Source organism: Marmota flaviventris, chromosome 11, assembly GCF_047511675.1.
Source record: "Marmota flaviventris isolate mMarFla1 chromosome 11, mMarFla1.hap1, whole genome shotgun sequence".
NCBI classification, from domain to species: Eukaryota; Metazoa; Chordata; class Mammalia; order Rodentia; family Sciuridae; genus Marmota; species Marmota flaviventris.
The window spans coordinates 50,260,842-50,286,518 of NC_092508.1; the positions used below are offsets into that span (position 1 = coordinate 50,260,842).

Genomic DNA, 25,677 nt, shown 5'->3' on the forward strand with positions numbered 1-25,677 from the left:
TTATTTTGTTTATACATGTAAATCCTATAAATAAATTTAAGCTCCATAAAAGCAAGAATTATCCTGTTCACTATTTTCAGGAGCCTGATACATGATTAGATGTTCAAATCTTGCTGGAAAAATTCAATGGGATTATAAACAAATGAATATATATATGAAGAACTGTGTGCTAACAATGATGCTAGTGGTGATAAAAATGTCACTGATCTTCAAGAAAAACTAGATATAATCAGTGGCTATTCGTATTCAACAGCATTTAGATTCATAGCTATTATGCATTAATAGTCTCTCATAACACCTTTATTATTTAGGGTGAGTATTCCTTTTCTTCCCAATTTTTTGATTACACGATGTTAAGTAACTAAGGAAACACTTCAAACATTAAGTATGCAGAGATTCAAAATGGCATATTAAAGGAAGTCTGCATTTCCAATTGCTTTATGGCTCAGGATTCGAACAGCAGGAGCAGGGATTCTCAGCGAGATGGGTGAAAGAGGGAATTCATTGAAATTCAATATCAGAGAGTCCCTTTGAGACTCAGAAAATTCAGATGCACTGAAAAAAGAACAAGAAAGATAAACTAGAGCCAGGTGCAGCAGCAGAAGTAGCAATGGTTCACCATGAAGGGGAGGGATAATACAAACAGAAAGAGAAACATACCTGACAAATTTAGCATGGAAAACCTGTAGATCAGAAAAGTAGCCTGAACTTGGCTGATCCAGAAGCTGCACAGTGAATTAGTGTTTGAAAGTGCTCTGTATTTCTCAAATGCAAAGTGGCAAGCTGAGGTCAGGAGTCATGTTGAGGCAGCCAAGCTGCAGCTTGCTGCTGTGGAATCCTGGGAGATCATAGTAAACACTGCCATAGAGTCCTGGCAAGCACCTACAAGTGCCCAGGGTGTGCCTGGCAGAAGTGGGTGAAACAGACAGAGAAGATTATACCCAGAGGGATTCAAGACAGAAATATGAAGAAGAATGCAACTCACTCTCTCTTTTTTGTCTGGTGGCTCACGTGACCAACTGAAGAGGGTGCGGAGACTGAACAGGCAGGTAAGAATACAGAGACTAAGCCTAAGAAGGTTGTATTTGTGGGCAAAGACTCCCCTGCATCAAGAGTAGAATTCTTAGAGATCCACACTCCCAGCAGAGATCAGAATCTGCCTGGCTGTAGGGATATGTTGATATAATCTCTCCAGAGCAGAAACAGTCCAACAAAGTTCCTGAGGCCTGATTAGACTTAAGCCCCAGCCACCTTAACCTCACTCAGAACTCTGCAGCTACAACACACTGGGAGTACATTGATCTGATTTGTCCAAACAAAATGCAAATAACAGTACTTTCCATTTTGTCCTACTTTATATTGGTGAGAAGGGAAACTGAGAGCTATTTCAACCAGCTTCAGTTTTAGGACACTTCAGCTAGCAACAAGGTGAGCAACATAAAAAGAGGAAAAGTTTAATAACCCCCACCCCTCACAAAAGCGTGCTCATGCACTTTTTCTCTATGTACGTAGCCCAAGAAATAAAAAGGACAGTTGGGTCTAAATAGTGACAACATACCCTCATCCACAGCTTTGACCATCTCAGTGTAAGATAATTCATTTTTTATTTAAAACTTCTTTTTTTTTTTTTTTTTTTTTTTTGGTGTTCTTGCCTTACTGATTGGTTCCTGGATATATACATACATAATTCTTCTTTTCTCTATTTTTAGCATTTTCTTTACCACAGTTATTTTCTCTTGCCATAGGATTAGAGTTTCTGTTTATTTTGGTTTTATTTTGTTTGTTTCTTCTTCTCTCCTTTGTTCTCCCACTAATACCCAAATTCTCTTGCTCTTCTTGCCCTTTGTTATCTATTTTTTTTCTCTTTCTTTATAGCCATCACTTACTACATTTGCATTCTTCATATTTTGGACATTCTGAACTTTCTTGTACCTTACCATCACATTTTCTTTTCTCTTAATGAATTATATTATTTGGTTTATACCCCCATCATACATGTTGTGGATGACACAGCTGACTCTCGCTACTGACTTCAATGCCATATGTAGTTCACAATAATTTATTGTTTTTGCTTTTAGCAACTGTTGACCATGCCATTCCAAATTTTGTGGTAATTAGCGTTGTAGATGTCATAGTAAGCACAGGGTATTTATTTTAATGCTGTATACTGTTTGCAGCACTAATTGTTTGTGTCCTCTTTTCTGTGAGGTGCTGGGAATCCACAGGGATACTACAAATTCACAGAGTAGAGACTCTGCTGCCAAACTAAACCTAGCCAAGAGACAGCACACCTTGCTCTACACACAAAGAATAGAAGAGAGAAAATCCTTTCAAGCTGGGCTGGGATTGTGGGTCAGTGGTACAGTGCTTGCCTAGCATGCGTGAGTCACTGGGTTCGATCCCCAGCACCTCATAAAAATACTAAACAAAATAAAGGTATTGTGTCTATCTACAACTAAAAATATTTAAAAAAAAAAAAAATCCCCAAACTATTGACCGGGCCTCCAGTAGGAAGACCTGGGGGAGTACTCAGGTCCCACACATGGACATCCACTCCTTCAGCAAAAACAGACTATTAACACGACGATTACTGATACTGCACTACTAAAGTTATCAATCAAGACAAAGATATGCCTTAAAAGGTTCACACACAAAAGCAGAAATCTATCCCAACATGCATAAAATCCCAACATAGGAACTCAAATTGTAAAAACAAGATAAAACACCAAGAATTGACTCCAAAGATACTAAAGAAGATTAAATATCAAACAAAGAAATCAAAAGAATGATTTAAAAATGATCAATTAATTCTAAGACAACACAGAAAAACAACGATGAATTAAAGAAGTCAGTATAAGATATGAATGAGAAATTTAATAAGGGGATAGAGATGTTTATAAAGAATTAAAGAAAAAATCTCAGAAATGAAAGACACAATAAATCAAATAAAATAAAATATTCAGCTGAAAGTCTGATAGAGTAGACCATGCTGAAGACAGAATCTGAGAGCTGGAGCCAAAGTGTCAGGCCTTGAACATTCAGACAGTATTAAAGAAAATAAGTAAGTAATCATGACTAGAATATACAAGAAATCTGGGACAATATTAAGAAACCAATGTTAAGAATTATTGGGACTGAAGAGGGCTGTGAGACACAGGCTTATGTCATAGATAATTTCAGGAAAATAACAGAAAAATTTCCAACCTTTGAGAATAAGATGGACACCAAGATACAGGAGGCATTCAGAACCTAAAATATACAAGTTCAGAAAAGAACCTCTTCACATCACATTATAATTAAAATGCCTAACATAAAGAACATAGATACAATTGAAAAAGCCACAAGAGAAAATCATCATGTCATATTCAGAGGCAATTACTTCAATTTCTCAGCACAAGTTCTAAAAGCCTTCTTGGCTTTGGATCGATGTATTCCAAGACATGAAAAAAAAAAAGACTGTCAACCAAAATTTGCTACACCCAATAAAACTATCATTCAAAAAAAAAAAAAACTTCCAAAATAAGCAGAAACTAAAAGAATTCATACTACTAAGTCAGCACTACAGAATATACTTAAAGAAATACTTCATAAAAACAAATCAAAAACCCTAGTGATCCCAAATGGACAGATCCAATTTGAAGAGTAACTAAGCTAATGAGAAACTGGTTCAAATTGAACATTAAAAATAAACCAAAATGGCAGGAAATAATAAACACTTCTTCCTAATTATACTGATTATAAATGGTCCCAACTTTCCAGTTAAAAGACTTAGGCTGGCAAAAAGGATTAAAAACAAGACACCCTGCCCCCGCAAAAAAAAAAAAAAAAAAAAAAAAACAAGACCCAACTTATACATTGTGTGCAAGAAACTCATCTTAAAGACAATAAAAGTCACAGGCTGAAAGTAAAAGGATGGAAATTTATACACCTTGCAAATGGAGCCCCAAAGCACACTGGAGTAGCTATTGTGATATCCAGCAAAGCAGACTTCAAGACAAAATTAATCAGAAAAGACAAAGATTACTTCATTCTGGTAAGAGAACAATCCAACAAGAAGATTTAACAATTATAAATATCTATGCCTCAAATGTTGGTGCACCTAATAACATAAAACAGACATTACTCAAATTAAAGCTGCAGAGAGATCCAGTACAATAAAACAGTGGGTGATTTCAACACACCTCTCTCACCAACAGATACTTCATCTTCACATAAATTCAGTAAAGACTCTTTAGACCTAAAAAAGTTTGTAACACAAATGTATTAAATATTTATAGAATATTTTATCCAACAACAGCTGAATTCAGCTGCTTCATGAAACCTTCTCCAAAATAGACCATATTTTAGACCACAAAGCAATTTGTTTTAGTCATTTTTCATTGCTATGACCAAAAGACCTGAAAAGAACAATTTTAAGGAGAAAAAGTTTATTTGGGAGCTCACAGTTGCAGCAGAAGTCTCAGTCCATAGATAGCCGGCTCCATTCCTTGGGGCTCGAAGAGAGGTAGAACATCATGGCAGAAGAGTATGGTAGAGGAAGCCACTAGGACACAGCACCAGGAGGCAGAGAGGGAGCTCTGCTCAACAAGGACAAAACATAAACCCCAAACGCACACCCCAAATGGCCCACCTCCTCCAGCCACACCCTACTTGCCTACAATTAGTTACCACTTAGTTAATCCTTATCAGGGGATTAATTCACTGATTGTGTTAAGGCTCTCATAACCCATTCATTTCACCTCTAAACCCTTTTGCATTGAGGCAAAAAAGAGATTTGGGGAGACACCTCATATCTAAACCATAACACAATTCTTAGCAATACAAATAAATAAATAAATAAAATTCCTTGCATTGTGTCAGGTCATAATGAAACTAAAAATTAACACCAAAAAAAAAAAAAAAACCCTACAGAAACTATATAAACACGTGAAGATTTAACAATCACTTTTGAATTATAAATGAGTAATAGAAGAAATTACAAAATTCTTAGAATCAAACAAGAATAATGATACAACATACCAGAACCCTGGGACATTCTGAAGGCAATTCTAAAAGGAACATTTATAGATAATGAGTGCCTACACAAGAAAATCCAAAAGATTCCAAATAAACAACTTGAAGCCCTTATAAAAAAACAAGCATAAACCAATTCCAAAACCAGTAAAAGGAATGAAATAAGATCAAAGCTGAAAGCAATGACAGATAAACCCTTAGCCAAATAAACCAAAAGAAATATGGTGAAACTCAAATTAATAAAATTAGTGATAAAATAGAGAAATCACCACAGATATCACAGAAATCCAGCATATCATTAGGGACTACTTTGAAAACTTATACTCCAATAAATTGGAAAACCTAGAAGAAATGCATACATTTCTTGACACATATGACCTGTCAATAGTGAATCAAGAGGAAGTAGAAAACCTAAACAGACCAGCAACTAGGAAAGAAACAGAAGCGATAATAAAGTCTCCCAAAAAAATAAAAAATTAAAATTAAAAAAATAAATAAAGTCTCCCAACAAAGAATAGCCCAGGACCAGATGGATTCTCAGCTGAATTCTACCAGACCTTTAAAGAAGAACTAATGCCAACACTCCTGAAATTATCCCATGAAACAGAAAGGGATGAAATGACTTCCAAATTCATTCTATGAAGCCAGTATCACACTCATACCAAAACATCAAGGATAAAAAATACAGACCAATATCCCTGATGAACTCAGATGAAAACACCCTTTAAAGTATTAGCAAAACATATTCAACAACATATTAAGATTTTTACATCATATCCAAGTTTATTTTATCCCAGAGATGGAAGGATAATTAATTATATGCAAATTAATAAATGTAACTCACATAAATAGAATTAAGAACAAAAATCATAGTTATTTCAATATATGCAAAGAAAATCTCAATAGCTTTCTTATGTACCAATAATGAATCTGCTGAGAAATTCCATTCAAAGTAGACTGAAAAAAAAAATACCTATGAATAAATCTAACCAAGCAGGTAAAAGATCTCTACAATGAAAACTCAGAACACAAGACGAAAAGACAACCATGTTCATGAATATGCAGAAATGACACTGTTAAAATGGTTATAGCACCAAAGTAATATATACGTTCAATTCAATCCCCATCAAAATACCAATGTCATTCTTCATAGAACTAGAAATACAATCCTAAAATTCATTTGGAATAAAATACACCAAATAACCAAAGCAATTCTGTGCTTCCATCACAATACCTGACTTCAAATTATCCTACAGAGCTACAGTAACAAAAACTGTATGGTACTGGCATAAAAACAGATACATAGACCAATGGTACAGAACAGAAGACACAGAGACAAACTCAACACAAATATATTCATCTGATACTTCACAAATGTGCCAAAAACATACACTGGAGAAACAACAGCCTTTCTAACAAATGGTACTAGGAAAACTAATCATCCATATGTAGAAGAATGAAACTAGATCCTTATCTCTCATCTTATATAAATGTCAACTCAAGATTGATCAAAGACATAGGAAATACGCATGAAACTGCAACTCCTAGAAAATGTAAGGTCAATATTCTAAAAGATGGGCACAAGAAACAACTTTCTCAAAAGAACCCCTAGAGCTCAGGAAATAATGCCGCGTGTTAATAAATGCGGTGGCATCAAATTAAAAAGCTTCTGGCCTGGCACAGTGGCGCATGCCTATAACCCCAGCAGCTCAGGAGGCTGAGGCAGGAGGATCACAAGTTCAGAGCCAGCCTCAGCAACAACAAGGTACTTAGCAACTCAGTGAGACCCTGTCTCTAAATAGCAAATAGGGCTGGGAATGTGGCTCGGTGATTGGGTGCCCCTGAGTTCAATCCCCAGAACCAAAAAAAAAAAAAAAAAAACCTTCTGCACAGCAAAGAAAACAAGAATGTGAAGAGAGAACCTAAAGAATGGGAGAAAAGCTTTGCTAGCTACTCTTTTGACAGAAGATTAATATCCAGAATATACAAAGAACTCAAAAGACTTAACACCATAAAAAACAATAATAACTGGGCAAATGAACTAAACACACACTTCTCAAAAGAAATACAAGTGGCCAATAAATATATGAAAAAATGATAAACATCAACAGTAATTACAGAAATGCAAATCAAAACTACACTAAGATTTCATCTCACACCAGTCAGAACAGCTGTCAACAAGAATATAAACAATAATAAACGCCTAAGAGGGTGTGAAAAAAAAAAAGAACACTCTTATACTGTTGTAAATAAGTACAACCACTATGGAAATCAGTATGGAGGCTCCTAAAAAGTCTAGGAAGGGAACCACCATACAACTCACCAAATACCACTCTTTGGTATTTATCATAAAGAATTAAAGTGGGGGCTGGGGTTGTGGCTCAGCAGTAGAGTGCTCACCTAGCACGTGCGAGGCCCTGGGTTGGATCCTCAGCACCACATAAAAATAAATAAATAAAATAAAGATGATATTGTGTCCAACTAAAAAATATATATATAAAAAAAATTAAAGTGAAAGCTGAGCAAAAACATCTAATAAAAACTAAAGGAAGATCTGTAGAGTAGCGGGGTGGGGGAGAAAAAGAGGGAAATACTGGAGAATGATATTAGCATATCAAATACTAGGAAATTATATTGTGTACAGAGCAACATATTATGTACAATTATAATGCACCAATAAAAAATGAAAAAACATTAAGTAAACAATCAATATATATACAAATATATAGCTATATCAAATCTAGCTATATCAATATATATACAAATCAATATATACAAAGTATTTCCATCCTAAAGGAACTTACTAACATTTGAGAAAGTCTCCAAGTTTGAAACGTAAAAGAAAAACTTTTGGAAATTATCAGAAAAGGTCTTATATTATCCTTAGTGAAGAAATAAAAAATAGACTTTGTTGTTAAAAAGGAGTTACTTAAGCGCTGGGGATATAACTCAGCTGGTACAGTGTTTACCACACATACACAAGGCCCGAGCTACTTACCTGTTCCAGGTGTAGTAGTAGTAACTCCAACCAAAGGACTCTGCATTACTGAAATGTTCATCTACAAGAAAATACAAATGTTAAAGTAAAAACACAAAGTTCTAACCATAATATAAACAGAGTAATTATTAGAAGGCTCAGTTCAAAAGATAACTGAATTTCTATCAGGTACTATAGTTATCTCTAATTAGCTCTCAGTCCCAAAAGTACCCTCCTTTTTAAGTTGACCAATAATAACCCAAAATATGCTATATCATTTAGCATATTATTCGTTTAAAATAAGAAAGTTATACTAGGTTAAAAAAACACTATTTTTTTAATAGAAAGTAACATGGTAGGTATTTTAGTTCCTAAGGTAAAATATTTAAAATAATGGAGAATGGTGATACTTGAAATAACCAAAATCAGAGAATAAAAAAGGTTAAAGAATTTTATTTTTAACAGACATAAATCATGAATACTATATTCAAATCAGTCTACACAACAGAAGACAGCATACCCCAACTATCAATAGTAAAAAATTACAAAGCTAAAGAATTATCCTAAATAGCCCCTTGAAATATGAAAAAATTAAGGAGTAATTAAAAATCTTTCTATAAATAAAACAACACTGTTTAATCAAGCAATGAGAATAGAGTCTCCCTAATTTTTAAAAACAGGTTCTAGATTAAGGAAATCTAGCTATATCAAGCAACCAGAACCAAATGTTAAAAGAATCTTAAGAGAGATACAAATTTTATTGCTCAACTCTTAATGCCATCTTCTTTCATGACTAGGGAGGTTTAAACAAAGTGTCAGGGGCATCACTATTTTGGCACTAATCTGGCTATAATAATTTTAACAACTTTCAAGTTAAAAACATTCACTATAGGGGCTGGGGATGTGGCTCAAGCGGTAGCGCGCTTGCCTGGCATGCGTGCGGCCCGGGTTCCATCCTCAGCACCACATACAAATAAAGATACTATGTCCGCCAAAAACTAAAAAATAAATATTAAAAAAAAAAAAAAAACTCTTTCTCTCTCTCTCTCTCTCTCTCTAAAAAAAAAAAAGTATGTTAAAAAAATAAAAACATTCACTATAAATTATGACCCAGGAGTTTTTAAAATATTTTGAATATAGTAATAATGGTAAACTACCTTTTTCTTTATGTATCAGAAGAGTAATGAAAAAACTAGTATAAATTTAGAAGCTAGTGAGTCTCAGACCAAATTAAACATCAGATTTACTTATTCTGGAGAATCATCCTTAATCAGGATATTCTAGATTTAGGAGATTTAGAATACCACCGTCTATTAGGAATATAACACATGCCATGTACTTAATTTTAAATTTCTAATAGGCACCATAAAAAAGTACAAACAGGAAAAATTAATTTAGTATAAGTTAGCCTAATACATCTAAAATATTATCATTTCAATGTGTAACCAATATGAAAAATTAACAGATATTTTACATTCTTTCTAAGTCTTCACATTACAAAAAAAATATGTATTTTATACTTAAAGTATATCTGAATTAGGATTTGCCACAATTCAAGTATCAATTGCCACACTTGGCTAGTAGCAACTACTGGATGAGACTGAAAGTCAGACTTAGAAATGTTGAAAAGAGAAGGTAATTTGGTTAGAACAATAAATAAGTTTGCTTTCAATAAGGAGGAAGCCTAGTGGTTAGACATATCAAGCCTATAAATGGCCAAAATTCTCAAACAACTTCACCAATTTGGATTTAGAAAAGACATAAAACTAGTCTTTAAATCAAACAGCACAAATACCTTAATACAAAGAATTTGGTGAGAGGAAAGCACCCTGTGATTACAAGATTACTTGCTACATAAAAGAAGAATCCATATTACCATTCAAACTGACAATCAGGAATAGCACTAACACAGCATGGGTAATAAACACAATGGCTCTAGACACAAGACAGGCCGAGTTTTGAAGTCTGGCTCTACTATAATCTTATCCTCAACAAATAACCTAATATTTCTGTGTCTTAGTTTCATTAATGATTAAAATAAATCTCATAACACCCATATCACAGATTCACTGTGAGGAATAAATAAGATAACATAATAGAAATTGTAAGATCAAGAATCACAGCCTTTGGGATGGAGCACCCTGTTGTTTCTCCTTTGCTAGCAAAACAATAAACCTTCTTTTTCCTTTTTCTCAAAACCATGTCCTCATTACTGGATTGGCATTGGGGACAGCGACCAAGCTTTAGGAAACAAATTTGACACCCCATATAAGACCCAAGAGCAGCCCCTGGCGCCAGATTTCTTGGGTAGGCCTGGCTCTCCAAGGAATCACACATCCATGCTGAGGATTCATGGTACTGGCAAACTTGTTGAGAGCCAACTGCAGGAGAGTTAAGAGAAGGGCGAATTTGCCTCAGGTCTAATTAAAGGAGCAATTCCAGTGAGTAGAGGGAGGGACTAAGGAACCATCCCAACAGCTGCTGAAGCTCCTTTTGTTTCAGGGAACTCACTCCTTCTCTCTCTGAACAGTACAGGTTTCACCATCATGGTTCACGTTGAGAAAAAGCAAACTGAAATCAGGAAAGTCATGACAGCTTGGGCCACCTGTCAAGTCCCTGGGTGTGTACACTTGATTCCACACACCTGGTTCCTCTTTGTAGAAACATCTGATCCCTCTTTCTGGGGACATCTGTGGCACCACTGATGTAGGAGTCATGGTTAAATGGGACTCAAGAACCTAAGGATATGTACTCCCTTCTGATCTGTTCTAGGTGCTCATCTATTTGTAGGCCTTGGGCCTAGGAATTCCCTCCGGTTGTCTTGTTTTGTTTGTATCTGCTACTGTCCCTTTTAAGAGATGGCCAGTACTGCACTGGTTCTATATAGGTAGTCTCTTGGGAAACAGCTGCTCAATTTATAGGTTCCCATCTGTCAGCCATGGTTTGAGGGCTCCTCTCTGGTTGTCTCTCTCCACATTTCTTTTTTATACAATCTTGCAATTGGAGTTGGTCTGTCAGAGGTAAAATGAGTTGAAGAAAGGGCCACCTATAAGTCTAAGATGATGTTTATGATGTTTTATTCTAATGTTTTATTTAAATAGAGTTCTAGATTATTGTGCAATCTTGCAGTTGGAGTTGGTCTGTCAAAGGTAAAGTAGATGGAAGAAATTTGTATATGTTTACCTATTTTAAAGATTCCCATCTATCAGCCCTGGTTTTGGTGATCCTCTCATCTGTTTTTTGGTCTGTTACTGGCCCTTTAAGACATGGGCCATGCTGTGTTGATCTTACCAGTAGTCTCTTCAGCAGAGAGATCTTGGCTGCATGGGCCCCTATAGGAATAAGCCTGTCTAAGCACTAGCCCTAAACTGGAAGGGAAAAAAATCCCAGAAAAGCTGCCTAGGCTGTAGAAAAATGACCAAAGAGAACCTGGCTCTATCCTGCCTTCCACCCCCTTTGGCCCATGGAGGGTGGAGGCTGCTGGCCACAAAGAATGTGGCAGTTGATAAGTTCTAGCACTGTCAGTTTATGACATGGGGACAGGAATAGTCTTTTAAAATCTGACAGGAGAACCCATTTGGCCAGGGAATATGCATTACTGGGGCAAAGCAATTCTTGCTATAATAGTATTTCAGCAAACTAAATGCCTAGGGAGAATGACAGAATAAATAACTGAACCCAGAAAAAAAAAGACAGAAACTAAGACCAACCTGTGTTTTGTAGGCAGCCTCTGCAAAGGGACCTCAAGGAAACCTAAAGAATCGAAAGGGCCTCTTCCACTGCATATCAATATACCTAGTGTAAGAAAAAGGCCCAAAAGAAGGCTCTGAGTACAACTGACAGTGGGAACCAGTTAAAGTTGATGGCATTGTTTCAGATAGTCAAGTGACATTTTTAAACATCCGAACTAATGATGTAGCAAAGGCTCCTCAGATGTATGGCACTGAAATGGCAAATTCACCTCAACCAGCCCCACTTAGTCCTCACCCATGTGATGTGGTTGATGAAAGAATGACTATAAAAACTTCAACTCCTCAGAGTCAACATTGTTATCAAATGCCAACACCAGATCCCTCCGTTTCTACTAAACCAATGGAAGACAGGATAGACAGTTTGTCCCAGTCTTTCCCACCTAAATTCCAGGAAGCTGTAAAGCCTACAGTGTATATTGGTACAGCTGTAAACTTGGAAGAAGATGAAGCTAATATAGCCTGGAAGTCCCAAGGAAAAAAGATGTAGAGTTTTTACCATCTCAGCTTCCAAGGGATAAATTCAAGGATGATCCTTGGACTTTTTGGACAGGAAAGTGTAACATCAGTTATAGAGGAACCTCTTCATCATTAAATAGTTTAGCCATCAAAAATGTGGAGAAAAATATTAACACTTGCATATCCATCAGCCAACCAATGTTAGAACTCCAGTGTACTATTTTTCTTCTTCCACTTCCTGAATTGGTGCTTATCATTTCCGTACATGTCCTTATATGGGTGGTTCTAATTAAGTCAAGTTAATGGCTTTATGGCATTTCCTTGTTACTATATCGTAATTTGCTCTCTAAAAGATGGAAATGTTGGTCATTTTCAATTTTTCAGTTACAGAGGATGTAACTGAACGTGTTTTGTACACATTTCTTTCTCCACTTGTATAAGAATTACTCTAGGAAATATATCGAAAAGTAGAGTTGCTGGACCATAAATTTGTCCATTCAATCTAAGGGTTGCTGCCACTTTGCTGTTCAAACAACTGATATAGTTTACTCTCTAATGAACCAGCAGAAAAACTGTTACTCTCATTTTCCTCAATACTTGGTGTTAGGAGACTTTTAATTTGGCTGTATGCAAAATGGCATCTCATTGTCTTTAATACATGTTTTCCCTAGTGAGATTAAGCATCTTGTGAAATATTTAATGATAATTTAAATTACCTTTACTGTGAATTGCAGAGTCTTTCTTTTTTTAACTCTCTCTTGTCTGATTTGTTCTTTTCACATTCTAATTACCTATATTAGTTATATGTGCTGTAGATACTTTCCTTCATCTATGATTTGCCTTATTTGTTCACTATATCTATGGCATACTTTGGACAGAAGAAGTCTTTTTTCTTTTTCTGTTTTCTGAATATATATGAAGCCTGTCAAATAAGTCTTTGCATTTTTATAAGTTTTTTTAAAAGGTGAAATCCAACAAAATGCTACTACTATATTCCTTGGAACGGTCTACCTATTTGTTAGTCCAAGACCAAGCAGTAAGCAAATAATACATTTCCTTCTCAGTCCATTGTCAGTCAATTAATTTTTTATTCTTTAAATGTTACTCAAGGGTGTTAAATGATATCTTAGACTTTATTAGTTGATTAAAATGTCATGTTTCCATATTTGTATTTTTTTCTATTAATGTAACAATTATATAGAATTTTTTACTTTCTTGTGGTGTTCTGTTGTGTTGCTTACTAGATGTGTTTTCTAGGGTTTCACTTTAGTAGATGCCTAAGTTAATACCATTATTTGTTATAACTAGTGGCTTCTCTTGGGATTTGCCCTTATTTTGTTGACAAAAATATTCTCTTGAGTGAAAGAATGTGGGAAATATATATTTGACATCTTTGCATTTCTGAAAATGATTTGATTTTGTTCTTATACTTGTTGAAAATTTGGCTATGTATTAGATTTTCAGTTAAATATCATTTTCTCTTGGGGAAAAAAAAAAAGTTGATGGCATTGTGATAATGATAACGGGGACAGGTCAGGCTCAAAAATACCCTGTGCTCCAACCCCTTGAGTGAATCTGGGAGAAAAAAAGATTAAGAAACAGTGTTTTTATATGCTGGATTATACAACCCTCTCCTGGGATGAAATATGTTGTATAAGTTAAATGCACAGATAACATTCATAAAGACTATTTCAGAATATTAATAAAGGGTCTAAAACTAGAAAAGACAAAAGAAAGTTACAGGTATGGAAATATATATTAGTAAAAAGAAAGTAAAAGAAATGTTTCTGTATGAAAAGGTATTTTGTCTGGTAAAGTAATATTCTTGGGATAAAGTCCAAGATGAAAGAGGACAAAACTAAGAATGTAAAGTACTAAGTTGCAGAAGGTTCGTGGATGGTAAATCTCAAAAAGTTTGTTTGTGATTAAACTGGCTATAATTAGCAGTCAGTTGAGGTTATTTTAACTTATAGTCCTAATATGAAACAAAGTCTGCAACACTGATCTGCTCTTATCTATCGATAATTTTCTTGTATTGGTTAGGTTTTATTACTTGGGGAAACTAAGTCTAAAAGGAATTAGGGTTTTACTTGTTTTAAAGTCCTAAATGATTACTTTGTAACTGGTTAAAAAACAACTGTTATTTTGGTTATAACAATATTGTTGACACCCAAAATATATGTGACTAGCTAATATATGTGACTAGCTATATGCCTGCATTTGAGAACTATATTTGTCTGAGCCTTGTCTAAGTGTTATGTAAAAGTTTATAAAATGAAAGTTTTTTAAGTTTACCTGCAAGGTAAGCAATAAATGTTCTTTTATACACTGTATCTGACATAGAAGGGCCACACTGTCATCTGTCTTATATATGTTTGCTTCCACCAAGTCAATTTCTGATCGTTAACACTGTTTCCTAAATGTATAAGAAAGTTAAGGCTATTCTTTGATTTTTTTTCTTTTTCAAACCCATGCAGACCTGTGATTATTGTCACCATACACTTTGGATTCTAAATAAGGGGCTGGGGATGTGGCTCAGAGCGGTTGCTTCGCATGCATGAGGCACTGGGTTCAATCCTCTGCACCACATAAAATGAAAATAAAAGGTATTGTTAAAAAAAAAAAATTGGGGCTGGGGATATGGCTCAAGCGGTAGCGCACTCGCCTGGCATGCGTGCGGCCCGGGTTCGATCCTCAGCACCACATACAAACAAAGATGTTGTGTCTGCCGAAAACTAAATAAATATTAAAAATTTTCTCTCTCTCTCTCTCTCCCCCCCCCCTTTAAAAAAAAATTAAACTTAAATGTAAAGCTTAGGAGATCACTTTGCTAAGTTATGTTACACAAACTAAAATTATCTGTAGCAAAATTCTTGGATTTGTATAGAAATAACAAATTTGGTTGATATTTATTCATATCATTTGATATTTTATAGCTAGATAAAGTAACCTGTTGTCAATAAGTTATATATACAATTTTGTGTTACTCTTCACACTGGAATTGGTTTTTAAATGCATTTTTGGAACATAATAAGGAGAGCCTAACCTATTTAAAGGTGACATTGTAAAACATGGAAGTATTCTTCCACTTTTTCCACAAAAACAAAGTTGAAAGCTCTCTTAGCCTTTCTTTGATTCATGTTTCAGATGTAATGCTATATTGTATTATTTGTGAAAAACCCTGCCTTACCTGAGATAAAGGCTCTGCCTGCCACCTTACTCCATGTTAGAATGGCTCCAAAATAAGCTAGACTTCAGCTCATTTAAAGTTGTGTTCAAAAGATTGATTTTTGTTGTAAAGATTACTGTGATCTCAGAGAATATAATATATAACTAAGTAAAGGTTCAAGACTATAAAAGTTATTTTTCTTGGTTCATAGCTATTACACAAAATGCAAATGTTTTTGTACTGTTAATCTCAATTGATATTTTCCTTGTAAACTGTTGCCTGTTAGTATTTTGCAGAGGTACTGCTTATTTAAAAAAGAAAAAAGAAAAAAAGATAGCAGTCTGGGTTAATTTGAGATAGTGCCATCGTATAAAATGCTGACTTCCAATACTAACACTAAACCCAATTAAATGAAAGGGGTATCTGTAAAATTATAGAAATTGAAGTTATAACTTGTTACTCCCTCTTTAAAACTGGCTTGCTGAGTGTTTAAAATCAAAAAACTTGGAGACCAAGTCAAGGAAGTAAAAGGACCAAGGAAAAAGCACCCAACATTTTAACCCTTGCCCTCTACGGTCAGCCAGGACCCAGAGAACAACAGGACCTCTCTGGGCCCTGCAACTCTGGTGAGTCACCCAATCCACTAATCAGAGACATTGAGAGAACCCTAAAGCAGGAAGCCAATCAGTGCACATTCTGCAAACAGAAGAGTCATCAGAAACAGAAATGTCCCTGATGCTTCCAAGAGAAGCCATATGGTCAGCCAGACCCCAACCCCTCCTGGCAAGTGGCCTCACTAGTAGAAGAAAGCTAAAGGAACCAGAAGGCTTTGCATATGTCCCCAAGAATGATCTCTGAGGAATCTCAGCTGACACTTAAGAGTAGACAGGAATAAGGTCAGTTTTGACCAGCTTGGTCTTAAATACCTGGCAGAAGAGTATGGCCTAAAAGCACAGTCCTACGTGGACATTTCAAAGGAAAACAACTGTTTCTTTAGTGTAACTTAAGACATACACTTGTGTCAGTCCTACCACAAGTAACCTGGAGGTTATAAAGGAAAGGTTCTTGTGAGTCCCTAGTAATAATGATCACAAGAGTCACAAATTTGTCCTGAATTGAGTCTCATTTCCAAGACCTACAAATCTTCCTAAACTCCTGCACTATGAACATGATCTGTTTTTAACTGATGAGATTATGAGTTACTATCCTCATGGTTTTCAGAGACTGGATGAATTTCTAATTGTTTTTGTGCTAATTATTTACAAAAAATGTAATGCTTTGCTGTCTTTATTGTTGTCTTGCTTGATCCCTGCCCTATGTATGCCTTGTCCAGTCACCTGCCATCTTCTACTGCTCTAATGCTGAATGCCCTTAAATATCCACAGTCACCTGATATAGAACAAGGACTTTGGGTTATTTCCCCCAACTTCACCCCCTTTCAGTAGGAAGCAGTTGGGAGATGTTGTCACTCATTTTTCCATAAAAATGGAATGAAATTGACATTGTGGCTCAGTGGCAGAGCATTTGCCTCACACATGTGAGATGCTGGGTTCAATCCTCAGCACTACATAAAAATAAACAAAATAAAGTTACTGTGTCCATGTAAAACTTAAAAAGTATTTAAAAAAAGAAAAGAAAGAAATTGACAGTGGGGAAATGTAACAGTGGTTCACTTTATACTCCTGAATATAACCCTTGCTGCTCTGCCACTACAACTTATTTTTAAAATAGACCTGTTGCTTTCTCTTCCTCTCTCCTTGCTCCTCCCTAATCTCTCTCCTCCCTAATCTCAGGGGAAACACAGGATTACCTTTCTTCCCCATCCTAAGCAGATTTATCTGTCCCTGAGTACACATCCATCATAGGAACAACTTAGGGGATGATACCAGAAGATCTCAGAAACGACTATCTGCCGTATTAACAAGTAAATTACAACTACAGACAGAAAACACATGACATATAGCTTTGATTCACCTCTTTAAAAGCTCCCTGTTTCTGTTGATGGGCAGAATTGCAGCCTTTAGGACTAGAGTCCCTGTGTTTCTCCTTTGCTAGCCAAGAAATAAACCTTCTTTTTCCTTATTCTCAAAAAAAAAAAAAAAAAAAAAGAAAGCCAAGTGCAGTGGTGCTCGCCTGTAATCTCAGCAGCTCTGGAGTCTGAGGCAAGAGGATCACGCGTCCAAAGCCAGCCTCAGCACTTCACAACTCAGTAAGACCCTGTCTCTTAATAAAAATACAAAATAGGCCTGGGGATATGGCTCAGTGGAATGACCCTGAGTTCAATTCCTGGTCCCCAACCCCTCCAAAAAAAGAGAGAAATTGTAAGATCAAGGCCTGCACATGGCAAGCAAGTACTATCTAAGTATTAGGACACTTTATTGTTGTTAGTCCCATCAAAACTGAGAATCTCTACTTTGAATATAATGCAAAAATGAAAAGAACACCTATACCAACCAAAACTTAGCACTACCATCAAAACACCTACACCAGGAACATACTAAACAATCAACTCATAAATATACAGGAAGCAATTTTAGTAAAATAAGTAAACAAGAAAAAAAAGGGGGGGTATTGGATTTACATTAATAAAAACATGCACAAAACAAAGATCTCAATTCTTTGCCAAGTGCTTTATATGTAGACAAAACCCTGGATTTTCATTTGTTCTTTCAGAAAATTATGTATAAATATTGATCTTCTTAAACAACTGGAATGACTTAAACCATAATCATATTCTACATATATATTAAATAGGTTGGAGTCATGAGTGCATACCTATAAAAACCACAGAACTACATACATGAAGAAAAACTACATTTTAAGTACAATTCATGGCAAAAGTACCTAATTCTTATTCTGTGCAACATAGTTACACTTGAACAAACCACAGAGAAAATTTTCAAATTACTGACCTTCACTGTATAGCCACATAAAAACATAAAATGAATATCTGGACCAAGAGGATATGTACATCACCTGTTTTCTTGAAGTTAAAGGTGTTGATCCAAGTCCTGGGCTAGAAATGTCATCATATATACTTCTAACAGGTGGAGCTCCACTTTTATCCTTATGAGCTGGTAAAACTGGTTGTGGTGGTGACCCACCTAAGATGTATGAAAAACACAGGTGAGAAAGCAAAGGAATTTTTCATCTTTCTAGTAAGATTTTTTAAATTTGTGTTTTTGAAATACTAACAAACTCTTTGTCTCCTAGAACTATTCAAACTTTCATATGCATAATAGTCACCTGGGGATCTTGGTAAAACTCAGACTGATTCAGAAAGTGTAGGGTGGAGTCTGAGGTCATGCAGTTCTAATAAGCTCCCAGGTGATGCCAATGTTGCTGTTCCACAGACCACTTAAATAAAAGGTTTCAGAAAAAGTAGTTAATAGGAATTTTAGTTTTAGAAAACATGTAAATTTTGCTTTGTCTACAAAATGCTTAGTATATCAATACAAACTGTGCCCACAGATAGGCATGTAGATCCCAACTACTCAGGAGGCCGAGGTGGGAGAATCACTTGAATTAGAGACCAGCCTGGGCAATATAGTGAGACCCCATTTCAAAAAACAAAATGTGCTCCTATTTGTCACTTAAAAGTCATTCCAGGGCTGGGGATGTGGCTCAAGCGGTATCGCGCTCGCCTGGCATGCGTGCGGCCCGGGTTCGATCCTCAGCACCACATACAAAGATGTTGTGTCCGCCGAAAACTAAAAAATAAATATTAAATTCTCTTTCTCTCTCTTCTCTCTCTTCTCTCTCTCTCTCCCTCCCTCCCTCCCTCCCTCTCTTTAAAAAAAAAAAAAAAAAAAAAAGTCATTCCATGTATACCTGAATGACTATAATCCCCCAATATGGAATTTAACTACCACAATTAAAGGGGGTCTCATTTATTTTTCTCAAAGTAGAAATATATTTAAGTAGATAATAAAGACATAAAAAAAGGACAAACTTTTTAAACATAAAAATATCTTTAGCAATGCTACAGTGAAGCAGCCCAGGCCCTCTGTAAGACTAATTGACATCTGTGCCTGAACAGTATAGCATAAGCTATGGAATGAGACTGACCAGGGCTTTAACATTCCACTCTGTCCCTAATAAGTGAGCCTCAACCAATTATTCATTACACTTAGCCTCAGTTTCCTGTTTTGGAAAATGGAGATACTTTTTTTAAAAATAGGGATATTGCCGGGCACGGTGGCACCCGCCTCTAATCCCAGAGGCTCAGGAGGCTGAAGCAGGAGGATCATGAGTTCAAAGCTAGTCTCAGCAAGTGAGGTGCTAAGCAACTCAGTGAGACCCTGTCTCTAAAAATACAAAATAGGGTGGGGAATGTGGCTTAGTGGTCAAGTGCCCCCAAGTTCAATTCCCAGTACCCCCACCCAAAAAAAATAGGGAGGGAGATACTAATACCCCCCTTAAAGCCAATTCTTAAAAAATAATAAGACAACCTACCCTTTAAAGTTGACTTCTTAAAAATGAGACACCACATCTAAATTTGTGTATTCAATTTAAATAAACTGAATTTAAATATTAGTATAAGAATAACACATGTCAAAGAAGTTTAATTAGAAAATTTGTAGACATGAATTCTACAAATACTCATAGTGAGTATGTTAACTTTCCATCGCTGTGATAAGAATAACTGAGAAAAACAACTTGAGGAAAGATTTATTTTGGATCCTGGTTTCTGAGGTTTCAGTCTGTGATCACTTGGCTGCCTTTGTTCTGGATCTCTAGTGAGACAGAACATGATGGTGGGAGGGTGTGGTAGAAAGGAACTGCTCACCTCATGGTGGCCAGGAAGCAGAGAGAGTAAGCGGAAAGAAGGAGAAAAGAAAGGGTCTGGGGACAAGTCTCCAAGGGCATGCTCATAAAATGATTAGTATTAGTATACTGCCTGAGTCACAGCACTCAATAGATGGTAGCTACAATAAAATAATACGTTTAAAATAAAAAGTCTGTCCAGAAAATAATTAAGAAAATTACTTCAAATATAATTTATGATTCTCCTTGATCAATCCCCAAAAAAGGGTAATTAACCACTTTATAACAATTAATACTTTAAAAGACTATTAAAAAAGGTTTCCATTTAAACAACTATTAAAAGTGCATTAGCTCACAGTTGGGATTCTACCATTTCTATACTAAATTCTCACTACTCATAACTAACACTTCAAAGTTCTCTTTTAAAATATACTTTACTAAAGAAATCTTGTAATAAATTCGGGTTCAATTTGGGTTACAATACTTTGTGCTGACAATGCAAATTTTGCATAAAAACAAAACTATACATAAATGAGAATCTTAACTCACTGTTGTACTTTAGATTTGGAATGTCCCCAAAGGCTCGTGTGTTAGAAGGTTTGGTCCCCTACACAGCAATATTCAGAGGTGGGGTTTTTGGAAAGTGATTAGAGGATGAGGGCTCTAACTTTATCTGTGGACTAATCCCTGATTAATAGCTAACTAGACTATTAGAAGATGGTAGAAAGTGTAGGAGGAAGGACCCAGTTGAAGAAAGTGGGTCCTTGGAAGCATACCCTTGGAGACTTGTCCCCAGACCCTCTCTCTCCCTCTCTGCTTCCTGGCCGCCATCAGATATGCAGTTCTGTTCTACCTCACCCTCCCACCATCATGTTCTGTCTCACTGGAGATCAGGATCAAGGCAGCCAAGTGATCACAGACTGAGACCTCAGAAACCAGGATCCAAAATAAATCTTTCCTCAAGTTGTTTTTCTCAGTTATTCTTATCACAGTGATAGAAAGTTAACATACTCATTATGACTATTTGTAGAATTCATGTCTACAAATTTTCTAATTAAACTTCTTTGACATGTGTTATTCTTATATACTAACATGAATTTATTTAAATTGAATTCAGCTGAATATATTTCATCAATTCTAAAAGGTACCACACCCCTTCACATAATTTTAAATCTCTCTCTTAAACAATGACATCTTAAAATTGTGTCATATTTACTGTTTTTTCTTTCTTAGTGGTAATACAGCATCTTAGATCACATGAAATACAGCACACATATTTTTAATGAGTGGTTCTTGAAATTATAATAGCTTATAATATTTAAACCTCTATTCCAAGAGTCTTAAAATAAGGGAATTGCTTTATAACAGAAGTACTGTTTAACCTGTTTAAATCGATAAATGAGTTGATGAGAGTGAATGCTGCACCACTGCTCTTTCAAAATACTCGACCATGTTTCGATATACTATAAAACTATTTTAAGCAATTCACCTACCAGCAAGTAATGGTGACCTCATTTCCATTATTCCTACTGAGGGCCCACTAATTGGTCGAGACTGTGGAGTCACTGGAGCTGGCAAATCCCCCATTAAAAATCCAGGTAAGAACTGGGCATTAACTCCTGGCTTTGGAGACGTGGGTGAACCCAGCATCATTGGTTCAGATCCTAATCAAAAAAATAAAAAAAATTAAAGAACTTTGCATTACAATACCTAACAAAACTATGAGAATCAAGCACAAGTTTGAGAATTTAATCAAAATTCTTAAGTATTACAGAGCATAATTGAATTTATTTTCAAAGCTAGTAAAATTTTTAGAAAAATGTAAAATTATCTTGTGTTCAACATATTAATCTTTGACAGATGTTTCTGTTTACATTAATTCACTATCTTAAAATCAACACATTTATAAACTAATATATTATCTAAAAAAAAATCCCTATATGAACAGAATAACTTCAATTTCTGGGTCAGTTTCTACTATTCAACAACTAAAAACAAGCAAAGTATACTACATTTTTACACTAAGTCTTGGTAAATCATGAACAATGGATTCAGCTTTTTTATTTTTCCCCTCACACAAAAATAGTGAATCATGTAATAAAAGTATAATCCTTCACACATAAAAAAAACTAATACAATAACAGTGATAACTGGCATCCTACAGCATTTCACCATAATCATCACTGCCATGTTAATAGATATTCAGAAGCATTCCATGCATACTACTCTTGCATTAAAGACACTTTTTATTATTTATTTTCTAAGACAGGCTGTCATTAAGTTGCTTAGGGCCTTGCTAAGTTGCTGAGGTTAGACTTGAACTTGTGACCCTCCTCAATCTTTGGAGTCAGTGGCCACCATGGCCAGCCAAAGATGGTTTAGTAATAAGTAATTTTTAAGAAAAATAAAAAAAGCTTCATATAATGGTCACACTCCACTTTTTTGCAAAAAAACTTTGGCATAAAACCTGTGATGATTATGCAGTGAAATATGGCAATTCAGAAATATATTGAAAAGAGTTGTAAATTTTCATTTTTGGATCATTTTAAATCATTAAAGTTAGGACCGCTATAATCAATAAAAGTTTCCCTAATATAAAACCAATTTAAAGAAAGAACTAATATCTCACAATCATCAATTCAAAATTAATTGTCCCAATTTACAGTATACATATTAATTAACTTAGTGATTAATGTATAAGTGAAGAACTTATAATTTATATTTATGAAAAGAAAACTTTCAACTAGGTAACAAGCCTATGATTCACAGCACTCAGAAAGGTCAAATGTTTGATATCTTCCTTATATGGCTTTTATTAACTTTTACTGAACTTCTAAAGAGCCTCAAAAATTTGTTTCTTGTTACCCAAAACCTTTCAATTATTTATTCTTCCTCTTATTTCTCATTATAATAGATATAAGTATTAATGATACAAGTGCAGAAAGAAGAAAACAGCAAAATAATTCAAGTAAAGGATAAACACTAAAATAAGGTATGAAGAAATATAATTACATTGTAATTACTCTGTAGTGCAATTATTGTGGTATACTACATACTTCCAAAGAAAATACATTAAGCTCAAGCAAAAAGTCTAAACAAGGGCTGGGGATGTGGCTCAAGCGGTAGCAAGCTCGCCTGGCACGCGTGCGGCCGGGTTGGATCCTCAGCACCACATACAAACAAAGATGTTGTGTCCGCTGAAAACCAAAAAATAAATATTAAAAATTCTTTAAAAAAAAAAAAAAAGTCTAAACAAAAGGTATTCTGAACATGTTTAGAAAGCCAAAACAAAATACAAAGTTTTTAGTAACACCACAGCCTACCTTCACCCATCCCCCAAAGGAAAAAAATATTATGGCAAGTATATAAATTAGATCAAGAAAAATTCTGATATATGTAAATATGTACTGATACAGTAGAAAGCACCAGAGCGAAGAGGACACAACAGGCTCTTAATCTGGACTCTGTCACTAATCATCCCTCAGGGCTAAATTTCACTTAAAGAGAGAACCTTAACCACTGAAACCTGTATGTCTTAAATTTCGTTTTAAAGTCTGTGCTCCTAAATATTAAGTACTGCAATTAACACAATTTGTTCAAGTAAACTTTTGGTTTAATACACTAGTACTGAGAATGTTATAACAATAGATACTTGGAATATCTGCAATACGTGGACTTGAACAATTAATATCAGGTAATATCAGATTTCTGGCTAGGCAATAAACAAGAATAGATTTATTCACATTTCTAAGCCCAACAAATATACACTCCAGAATGTCTTTGTTGAGGACTAGAGATGTAGCTCAACGGTGGAGTATTAATCTAGCAAGCTCAAGGTCTAGATTCATTTCCCAACACCAGAAATCACAAAAACACTCTTTGTTGAACTGAACACCTTGAGCTGAAAATAAAATGTCTGCTAAGATATAAAAAAAAAAAAAACAACGTCTGAACACAAGTTTTAATGTAGCAGAGTATCTGCATTATTGACATTATGCATTGTTTATGACATGCCAAAACAGTTCAAGTTACTCTATTCTTAGAAGGAACTTATATTACACAAGACGTGGGAAGCCTCCCATGACCTTCAAATCTACAAAAGAAAAAAATAATAATTCTACATAATATGTATCATGTCTGCTTTCTCTCTTTTCCTTTTTCAAACTCAAAAAGTAATAATCTAATATTAAGGTAAGTTTATATGATAGTAGAAAGGTTCCCCCGCCCTTCTAAAATTTTCCACGGTTGTCACAACTCACAAAACTCAAGAGGGAAAAAAAGGAATCAACATATTAACTGGATAAATTTTTTCAAAGATGACATATTTTAACAAGGCTTCACAATAAAAAAATGGAAATGAATCTTTAAAAATCATATCATGATTTATTAATTAGAGGAAAAAACCTGAAACAGCCACTTTCCCAAGGTAAAGGCGGGAAAAACCTTAGGAACTCCTAGCCATGAAGGCCAACTTAATGATTACCACCACCTGAATGATTTTATTTCACACGATTCACGTTTCCATTAATAATGGATTCCTTTTGCAAAGCCCGAGAGAGGGAAAGACTCAAAACAGAACTACAAGCGACAAACTAGCAGTAGACTGTAACCGCACACTCAGGGACAGCGCCCACCCACGTGTACGCTACTCAGTCCCTTCCCCAGGACGCTTCCGGGAATCCCGGAAACCCGAAATCCGGCCGTCAGTCTCCAGCGCTGGTTGGAGTGAGTCTCCGGTACTAGCCAGTCTGAAGCAGCCGGTGTACGGAGGCAAAACTCACAGTTCAGTCACAGCTATTTCCTCACACTCCTGGTACCTCCTGCTTTCCAGTGGTTCACGGAGGCGACGCCTTGAATAGGGTACCAACTAGAAACTTGGGGAGACCCAGAGGCTGCTCCTTCGCAATTGAAACCATACCAGACTGTAGATTACTGCTGTCCAATGTTGCCCGCTTCCAAACCTATAGCATGGATGGCGCTGCCAGCAAAGAAAAGCAGTTTTTCACTCACCCAGAGTGGGCGCCTGGGGTTCCACGGCAAAGGCTGCCATCGCGACCGCGGAAATTACTCAAATCCCGGGACCTTCCCAATTTTCAAAAAAGGCGGAAACCCTCCCCGCCTCCTGGAGCGCGCTACCTTATGGGTTTGCGTAACTTCCGGACATGCGCTATACGGATGTCGTGCGCACTGCAGCCATTTTGAAATAGGGTAACTTTTGCTAGTTCTGGGAGTCTGCATGAAAAGGATTTCATTGGGAAGGTGGTGAAGCAGCGTGGGACCTGGGAATCTGGGAATGATTTTTGTCAAGTTGGGAGCCTCTTGGCTTGTTAGTGCGCGACGCTTATAGGAGTACAGATTTCTTTACTTAATTTTCATAATTAATGCGAGTTTCCCCAATGCTCTGTCATCTGTCAGATTTTCTCAGTAACACCTGGAAAAGTAAGCTTGATGAGACGGGGTCAATTTCTACGCTGAATGCAAGACGCTCCTTTCTTGAAACGAATTTTATATCATCTCTATTGATTATTTTAAACTGTGTGTGT

The 25,677-nt window shown here is 35.7% G+C and overlaps 1 protein-coding gene across 1 annotated transcript in view; it reads right to left on the reverse strand.

The window, feature by feature from the left end:
* The window catches only part of Nup35 (nucleoporin 35), a 46,488-nt gene extending 21,257 nt beyond the window's left edge, over positions 1–25,231 (reverse strand). The window contains exons 1-4 of the mRNA XM_027943992.2: positions 25,145–25,231; positions 21,628–21,798; positions 18,344–18,471; positions 8,012–8,072 (exon numbers count right to left, since the gene is read on the reverse strand). Of these exons, the coding sequence (XP_027799793.1) occupies positions 8,012–8,072; positions 18,344–18,471; positions 21,628–21,798; positions 25,145–25,184 (400 nt within the window). The 5' untranslated portion in view covers positions 25,185–25,231. The remainder of the gene's footprint in view (positions 1–8,011; positions 8,073–18,343; positions 18,472–21,627; positions 21,799–25,144) is intronic.
* Positions 25,232–25,677: the final 446 nt, after the last annotated feature.